This window comes from Chrysochloris asiatica, unplaced genomic scaffold, assembly GCF_000296735.1.
Source record: "Chrysochloris asiatica unplaced genomic scaffold, ChrAsi1.0 scaffold00052, whole genome shotgun sequence".
NCBI classification, from domain to species: domain Eukaryota; kingdom Metazoa; phylum Chordata; class Mammalia; order Afrosoricida; family Chrysochloridae; genus Chrysochloris; species Chrysochloris asiatica.
In genome coordinates this window covers 3,190,710-3,200,530 of record NW_006408570.1, presented here as the reverse complement: position 1 = coordinate 3,200,530, position 9,821 = coordinate 3,190,710, and the positions used below count along the sequence as shown (strand labels likewise).

At 38.2% G+C, this 9,821-nt stretch overlaps 1 protein-coding gene across 1 annotated transcript in view; it reads right to left on the bottom strand.

Annotated features, from left to right (window-relative positions):
* The window catches only part of LOC102842108 (polyadenylate-binding protein-interacting protein 2B-like), a 19,573-nt gene extending 9,983 nt beyond the window's left edge, over window positions 1-9,590 (bottom strand). Inside the window, exon 1 of the mRNA XM_006862908.1 lies at window positions 9,450-9,590. Coding sequence (XP_006862970.1) covers window positions 9,450-9,587 — 138 coding nt within the window. The 5' untranslated portion in view covers window positions 9,588-9,590. The remainder of the gene's footprint in view (window positions 1-9,449) is intronic.
* Between the last annotated feature and the right edge of the window lie 231 nt (window positions 9,591-9,821).

The following is a 9,821-nucleotide window of genomic DNA, read 5'->3' as shown; positions in this document are numbered from 1 at the left end:
GTTCCGACTCGATGGCACCTGACAACAACAACAACAAAAACAACATGCACTAATTACTGGAATATGGAATGTACAAAGTTTGAATCTAGGAAAATTGGAGGTTGTCAAAAATACAATGGAACACATAAAGAACTATATCCTAGGCTGAAACTGACTAACATTGGTCATTTTAAATAGGAAAATAATGGTTTACTAGGCTGGAAATGACAAATTTCCAGAAGAATGGCATCTCATTGATTGTCAAAAAGAACATTTCAAGATCTATATTAAAGTACAATGACATCTGTGATAGGACAACACCAATTGGCCTACTAGGAAGATCACTTAATACCACTAGTATTCAAATTTACTCACCAATCAGTGATAATGAAATTGAAGAAGTCTTCAGTCTGAAATTGATCAAAAATGCAATCAAGATGTATTCATAATTTTTGGTGACTTGAATGTAAAGGTTGGAAACAAAGAAAAAGGATGAGGAGTTGGAAAATATGACCTTGGTGATAGAAATGGTGCTGGAGATTGCATGATCGAATTTTGCAAGATGACTTTTTCATTGCAAATAATTTTTAAAACATAAAAGATGACTATACTCATGGACTTTACCAGATGGAATACAAAGGAATCAAACTGACTACTCTGTGGGAAGAAATGGTGAAAAAGCTCAATATCATCAGTCAAAACAAGACCAGGGGCTGATTGTGAAACAGACCATCAATTGTTCATATTCAAGTTCAGGATGTAGTTGAAGAACATTAAAACAAGCCCACAAGAGACAAAATATAACTTTGAACATATCCCACCTGTACTTAGAGACGATCTCAAGAACAGATTTGATACATTAGACACTAATGAACAAAGACCAGAAAAGCTGTGGGATGACATCAAGAACATCACACAGGAAGAAAGCAAAAGGTCATTAAGAAGGCAAGAAAGAAAGACCAACACGGGTGTCAGAAGAAACTCTGAAACTTGCTCTCCAGTATAGAGATGCTAAAGCAAATGGAGGAAATGAGGACGTAAAAGAGATGAACAGAAAGTTCAAAAGGGCAGATTGAAGACAAAGTCAAGCATTATAATGAAATGTGCAAAGTCCTAGAGTTAGAAAACCACAAGGGAAGAATATGCTCAGCATTTCTTAAGTTGAAAGAACTGAAGAAAAAATTCAAGCCTCCACTTGCATCACTGAAGAAACTTATGGGAAAAACACTGAGTGATGCAGAAAGCATCAAAAGAAGATGGAAAGTATACAGTTTGTCTGTGTACCAAAAAGAAATGGTTGATGTTCAACCAATTCAAGAGGCAGCATATGAGAAAGAACAGATGATACTGAAGGAAGAATTTCAAGTGGCACTGAAGGCACTGCTGAAAACAAGGCTCCAGGAATTGGCAGAATATAAACTGAAACTTTTCAATAAACTGATGTGGCACTGGAGGCACTCACTCACCTATGCCAAGAAATCTGAAAGTCTTTGTGCCCATTCCAAAGAGAAGTGATCCAATGAAATGAAGAAATCAAACAGTATCACAAATAACTAAAATTTGGCTGAAGATAATTCAACTGAACATAGAGTTTGTTTTGTTGTTTTGTTAAGTCACATCAAGTTGGTTCTGATTCATGGAGACCTTGTATAGAGTTTCCAAGGAAACTAGCAGTTCAAGGCTTACCCTACAGTACCACCCTAGAGACTCCACAAAGACAGGGAAGTGACACAAATTCAAGTAAGACTCAGATGAAGACGTGGAACATCACTGATGGATGTGTCTAATGCATCATGTCAGATGGATCTTGGCTGAAAGCAGAAAATACCAGAAAGATGCTTCTTGTTGTTGTTAGGTGCCATCGAGTCAGTAAAGACTCATAATGACCCTATGCACAATAGAACAAAACACTGCCCAGTCCTGTGCCAACCTCACCATCATTGCTACATATGAGCCCACAGCTGCTGCCACTGTGCTATCCATCTCATTGGGGGGTGGGGAGTCTTCCTGTTTTTTTTGACCCTTCACTTTACCTAGGATGTCCTTCTCCAAGGACTAGTCCCTCCTGATAATATGTCAGAAGTATAAGAGACTAAGTCTGCCCATCCTGGCTTCCAAGAAACATTCTGGCTGTAATTCTTACAACAGATTTGTTCACTTTTATGGCAGTCCATGGTACATTTAACATTCTCCTTCAACACCATAATTCAAATGCATCAACTCTTCTACAGTCTTCCTTATTCACTGTCCAACACACAAATGCATATGAGGTTATTAAAAATATCATGGCTTGGGTTAGGTGCACCTTAGTCCTCAAACTGATTATCTTTGCTCTTGAACACTTTAAAGACAGATTTGCCTAATACAGTATTTCATTTGATTTTCTGACTGCTGCTTCCATGAGTATTAATGGTTGATCCTAGCAAAATGAAGTCTTTGACAATTTCAATCTTTTCTCCATTTATATGGATGTTATTTATTGGTCTAATGGTGAGAATTTTTTATTTCTTTACATTGAGGCACAAAACATATAGAAGGCTGTGGTCTGTGATCTTTATCCGTAAATATTTTAAGTCCTTTTCACTTTTAGCAAGCAAGGTTGTTACATTTGCACATCACAGGTTGTTAATGAGTCTTCCTCCAATCCTGATGCCACATTTTTCCTCATATAATCCAGCTTCTTGGATTATGTGCTCAGCATACAGATTGAATAAATATGGTGAAAGAATATAACCCCAGTGCACACCTTTCCTAATTTTAAATCATTCAGTGTTCCCTTGTTCTGTTCAAATGACTGCTTCTTGGTCTATTTTACATGTTCCTCATGGACACAATTAAATGTTCAGGAATAGTCAGTCATTCTCCACAATGAATAGCTTATCATGATCCATACAACTGAAAGACTTTGCATAGTTAATAAACCACACATATTCTCTGCTTTCAGCCAAAATACATCTGACATTAGCAATGATAACCCTTGTTTCATGTCCTCATCTGAATCCAGCTTGAACCTCTGGCAGTTCTCTGTTAATGTAATGTTGCAGCCATTTAAAAATTGTCTTTAGCAAAATTTTGCTTGCATGCAATATTAATGATAGTCTGATGATTTCCACATTCTGTTGGGCTACCTCTCTTTGGAATGCACATAAATATAGATCTCTTCCAATCAGCTGGCGAGGTTGTTGTCTTTCAAAATTCTTGGCATCGATGAGTGAGTGCCTCCAGTGCTGTATCAGTTTTTTGAAAGATTTCAATTTGCATTCCATCAATTCCCAGAGTCTTGTTCTTTGTTCATTTGCCAATGACTTCAATGCACCCTAGACTTCTTCCTTCAATAGTTTTTATTGTGAATTGCGTGAAAGTTTACAAGGCAGATCATCAGTTTTACATTTAACAAATCATACACCTTGTTTCAATACAATGATTATAAACTCCTCCATGTACCATCAGTTAACAGTATTTCTCTATATTCACTTTAGCTTTTTTTTTTTTTTTTTAAATCAGGCATATATAATAATTTACATCACCAAAGGGTGTGTTCTGCAAGTCTGCCTCCTGGCCACCAGCTCTTAGTTCCTCTCTTCCCATGAATCTAGAGTCCTCAGCTGCTTACTCTCTCCATGTCCCCATCTCTGCCTCCATCTCTGGTGGCAGGTCTTGCAATCCACTGGTGCTTGATGGTCCTAGGATCCTTTGTTTCTGGACTGTAAGATTAATTACTCCCACATTTTTGTTACAAAACTTTTACCTTTACAATTGTGACAGTCGCAATTAGTCATAATAACAATTACTCATTATTGAATCATAAGAATCTTATCCCCATCTCTTTTAATCAGACCCATGTAGACAGGATGACATTTATTCAGTGGGGACTCTTTCTTCCCCCGCTCCCACACTCTTAAACTAAACTCCCTCTTGAAAGCTTGTAAGCCAGTCACTTTGTGCCTTTACTGCCCCCTCATTTTAGGTAGCCAGTGTCTAAGTTGCCTGTCCTTCCTTATCTACCCTGTGTACAGAGGGGATAGCATTGATACTTGATGTGAAGACTCCTTCCCTCTCTGTTGGTATTTAGAGTTACTACCTCCATGGGTATAGGTCAAATTGTAGCAATTTACACTTATTTCCTTAATCAAAAACTGCTTTTTAAAAAAATCTTTATCTGGTCTAGTTCTGATTATCTAGCCATCAATGCTAGGTCAAGTGGGTACTATCTACAAATGTGGGTGTTCTTGTGCATCTCCCCTCACTTCATATCAACTAGATGCTTCACTCTCAGCTCTAGCCCTCTGTGGCTATGTCCTTGTCCATAGGTTCAGGTGTCCCTAGGTCTCACTGCACTTTGGACCAAGCAGACCTTCCTCTTCTCTCTCTCATATCCAGGTCAACGGGAGTCAATGGACTGTGGTTCAACTCATCCCATTTCTTCATTGCTGACTTTCCCTCTCTTCTACTCACCAGCAGACCAATGTAGTAGCCAGCAAGCTTACATGCATGCTCATGTGTTCCCTTTGAGTTTCAGTCTTAGAGGGGGGTTTGTCCTGAAAGAACGTGATTGCTAGCCTTGATGGCTTCCTGGTGAACAGCTTGCTTATTCTTGTAGTAGCCAGTCATACTGACATTTTTGTTTTGGGTTTTTCCTGATGATCTTTCTTTGAAGATGTATCTTCTGTTGCTCTAGCTGTTCCAGGCTGGTCTCCTTGTCCTTGCTAGTGGGAATGTCCCACCTCAGAAGATTCTGGATGGGACTCAGGATACCACCTAAGGTCCTATATACTGCAAAGGCTCTGTAAGAGGCCCATTTCACTGGGCAAGTTCTAGAACCCTTTTTAGATATTCCAAACAGTTATAGGCTGAAGACGGGCTTACAAGCTTTCTGTAATCATGTTTCCTGATACAATATCATTGGCTCTTGATCATATGCTACCTCTCTTGAAATGGTTGAACAGCAACTGTTTCTTTTTTGGTACAGTGACCCCTTCCATCTTATTTTGATGCTTTCCACATCATTCAATATTTGGCCATAGAATCCTTCAACATTTCAAGTTGAGGCTTCAATTTTTTTCTTCAGGTCCCTCAACTTGAGAAACGCTGAGTGTGTTCTTCCCTTCTGGTTTTCTAAGTCCAAATTTTAACATTTCCTTAAATTGCTTTTGTCTTCTTGAGCTGTCCTTTAAAATTTCTATTCAGCTCTTTTACCTCCTCATTTCTCCCATTTGCTTTAGCGTTTCTACACTGGAGAGCAAGTTTCTGTCTCTTCTGACATCCATTTTGGTCTTTCCTTCTTTTTTATCTTGTTAATAACTTTTTGTTTTCTTTCTGTATGATGTTCTTGATGTCATCCCACAACTCTTCTGGTCTTCAGTCTTTAGTGTCTAATGCATCACATCTGTTGTTTAGATGATCTCAAAATTCAGGTGAGATATGTCCAAGGTCATATTTTGGCTCTTATGGACTTGTTTTCATTTTCTTCAGTTTCAGCCTAAACTTGCATATGAGCAATTGATGGTTTGTTCCACAGTCTGCCCCTAGCCTTGTTTTGGTTGATGATATGGAGCTTTCCCACAGTCTCTTTCCATATATATTGCTGTTGTTAAGTGCTGTCGAGTTGGTTCCAACTCATAGTGACCCTGTAGAGGGTTTCCAAGGAGCAGCTGGTGAGTTTGAACCACTGACCTTGTGGTTCAAACTGACCTTGCAGTTCAGTGGTTTATCCCACCGTGCCACACAAGGACTTCTTTCACATATATGTTGTTGTTGGTAAGTCCCATCGAGTCAGTTCTGACCCATAGCACTTGTATAGGGTTTCCAAGGAGCAGCTGGTAAACTTGAACCCCTTACCTTGTGGTTCAAACCGACTTTGCAGTCCAAAGCATTAACCCACAGTGCCACACCAGAACTCTTCCACATATATAGTTAATTAGATTTCTGTGTATTCCATCTGGTGAGATCTATGTGTATATCATCTTTTATGCTGTTTTTCTACCTTTTTTGTTCAAGGAGTGAACGTTTCAGGTTTTGATATGTAATATTCTCAGTGTTGCTAATTTTTATATCATTTGTAACTGTGCTTTTATCTATAACATAAAATGTTTTCTGAAAGTTCATGTCTTATTTGCAATTAACTTTCCATGGTCAGAGAATATAATATGCACAATTTATACTTTATGGTAATTTGACATTTCTCTGCAGCATAAAGATGGAGCATTATAAATACTCCTGGATATTAAAAATCAATGCATTTGCTATTTGTAGGATACAAAGTTTGATACATGTCAATTAAATCAAGACTAATATAAATATGCTTCTTTCATAATGCTTTGCTTACTTAATTGGTGAGCATATGTAGTCCATTCATTATCTGGCTCCATAAATATTTGCTGAGTGAAATATTATAAGATGAGGTCTTCTAATAGGACATGGATATTCTTTTGTTGTAGTTTTAAATTTTGCTTTTCTTATTTTATTGACATATTTATTTTATTGAAAATTAGAACATTGAAAACAAAAAGAAGGAACACATCACTCTTAATGTCAATACAGAGTCCAGGTGTGGTGCTGTAGGGTAAGCACTGGACCACAAGGTTGTCTGAATGGCAAGGTTGGTGGTTCTAACTCACCAGCTGCTCCTCAGAAACCCTATACAGGGTTGCTATGAGTCAGAACCAACTTGACAGCACTTATCAACAACAACCACGTCAATACCCAGAGGTGAAGGCACATTGTTGACATATGCACTATATTTATTCTAACTTTTACATACTAGATATACCCCATGGATAAAAGTCAGAAGGATGTAGAGTACAAAAAGACCCCTAGTTAACATGTATATGCAAAAACACATAACACTTTAAAACTCACTAAGCATTTTTCATCTTTTTCACTAGCTTGGATAGCTAATAAAATGGATCTTATAAATTGGATATAATTAGATTTTATGTTTTGTTTTTCTCTTAACCCAACTGACTATCTCTTCTTACAAGAATTCTGTGTGTGTGTATGTGTGTGTGTGTGTAGGTGAGGGGAAGATACTATTTTCATTTATAAATAGTATGCTAGACCTTAAGGAGTTCTGGTAGCATAGTGGGTTATGAGTCGGGCTGCTAACCACAGGGTCAGCAGTTTGAAACTACCAGCTACTCCATAGGAGATGGATGAGGCTTTCTGCTCCCATAAAGATTTATAGCCTTGGAGACACTATACAGGGTTGCTGTGAATCAGAATTGACTCCATGGAACATAGCCAACAGCACCAAACCTCAAGGACCCATGGTAGCACAGTGATTAAGTGCTTGTCTGCTAACTGAAAGGTTATCTGTAGAACCCACCAGCTGGTCTACAGGACACAAATATGGCAGTCTGTTTCTATACAGATTCCAGCCTTGAAAACCTCATGGAGCAGTTCTACTCTGTTCTATAGTCAAACTGAGTCAGCTTTGACTTGATGGTAATGGGTTTGTTTACTTTTATTATTTTAGCTTACTTCTTCCCTTTTAGCCAAGTTATTATTTTCTGAGGTCTTGAATTGGAGACACTACCTTTATTAGGACTGTAAAGATTAATGTTATGTGTCATCGCAGCTAGGCTATGATTTAGTGGTTTGGCAGACAATATGTAATCATCTTGCATTTTGTGATCTGATGTGAGCAGCCAATCTGTTGAAAATGGAATTTCCTTGTGGGGTGCGGCCTGTCTTCAGAACACAAATGCCTGTTCTGACAAAGCTCACTCTTTTTCTTGACCTTGCACTCTTCTCATTGCTGACCTTCAGTTCTTGGAACGGAGTCTGCAGAAGTCTCTGGCCTGTTCCTGACTTGTAGGTCGTGGATTCACAAACTCCCTCAACCCTGTGAGCCAGAAGAAGCATCCAGCCTATCGCCTGACCTGCAGATTTTGAGTTTCCAGACCTTGCAATCACAGGAGCTAGCAGAAGTTTTCAGCCTGCCACCTGACCCATGGATTTGGGACATTCCAGTCCCCACAACTGTGTGAGCCATTTCCTTGAAATGAATGTTTCTCTATATATTTGTATATTTTTTACTGATTTTGCTCCTCTAGAGAACTCAGACTAAGACAGGGACTTACTCTGTCTTTTTCCCCTTGAAAATTACATTTCAATACAGATCTGTCTGCCTTCAAGTCAATGGAAATCATTTCAATAGAACAATAACCATTACTCCTAGTTTATGGAGTTTGTACCTTGTTTCTTAGATGCGCTATCAGAAAATAAGAACATGTATCTGGATTGCTAGCTAGATATCAATTTCTTTCTTGTTAAAATCCAACTCAAAAGTTTTAATGTGGATGAAAACTATGCTTATAATGTGACTGACGGTGACAGGTAAAATTGTACAGGCCACCATGGAGGAACAGAGTAATGTGCGGGAACACTGACCTCATTCAGATTCCAGATTCCTAAACTCTGCTGCTCAGCCAAGTGAGGGACAAAGAAGGCTGCTCTGAAATAGTCAATCCCTGACTCGAACATCACACAGCACTTTCAACAGAAGGTTGCCAAGCTAGCATTATTTATTAGTGGTGAATATTAGGGTTGGAGAAATTTTAGCATAACAACTTATTTACCTATTCTGTCCTTCTTAGTGTCTGGTATTTATAACAATCCTTAAAGCTGCCAAGGATAAAGCAGTCATTGCTGCCCTAATTCTCTCTGAAACAAACTATAATTTATAAGGTCTCTCATCTGTCTTTCTTTAGCTTTTTTTTTTTCTTTTTCCCAAGGTCAAGGTGTCTTGTACTTTTCCTTGCATTCCACCTAAGTACACCAAATGCCAGTATAGTCCACAGCTTAGAAACTGTCTCCTAATAATCCTGGTGCCACTCTGCTCAGTGGGACCATAAAGATGTCACTGAGTATTATCGAAGCTGGTTCAAATTGTTTATGTTTTCAACAATCTATTTTTCATTCAAAGGCTGGATAAAGGCAGAAGAGAACAGATAGATCGATGTAAAAACCAGGCACAGCCTAGGATCCAAGAGGAGCCTGGTTTGATTTCAACTCTGGGAAACTCCTAGAATGGCTTACAGTTGCCTAGACAAATTCAATAAACAAATGTACCCAAAATGAAGCTACAGCAAGGTTGTTCTGTAGCATGTAACATGATTACATGTACAGGGCATATCACAGTGTGGGGTACATACTAATCTATCTTGTTATATATGGGCTCATCATGTAAGAATTTTCAGCTATCAATGGATTAGTCCGATGTTTTAATTTTAAAACACATGTTTTTCTTTTAATCACCATGGCAGAAAAATATCATTATCTTCCTTCAAAGTACTGTCACTGTCATCTCTTACCCAGCTGACGATGGTTTTTGTTGATCCTGAATCAGGCTTCTAAGCATTTTAAGTTATTCTAAAGTCAATCCACTTGCTTCTTTCTGAATGGCCTGACAGTAAAGTATTATAGCTGTTGAGTTACATACATCATTTGCCTTCCACGTCTGTCTTTACCTGTCTGTTGAAATCCTCTTCATTCTCCATCCACATGTACTCTGCAAATGGGTTTTCTTTTTCATCATGCCCATTTATACCCTGGTCCTCTTTAGCTTTTACATTGGGTGATGTAGTGGCCACACTGGATCCATTCATTATGATAGAACCTAAACAGAAACAAAAGAAAGAATAAAATGAATACAAGAATCAAGGGAACACAAACCTATATAACATCTAGTGTCTTCCAGAAGTGTCTTTGTTCCAAGTCAAAGATTTTAACTATCCATAAAAAGAAACAGTTCATTGTTATTTCTTTACGGTGTCCATTTTTCTATCATGATATATGTAAAGTCTGGAACCGTTACAAAACCAACCATATCCTACAGTTAT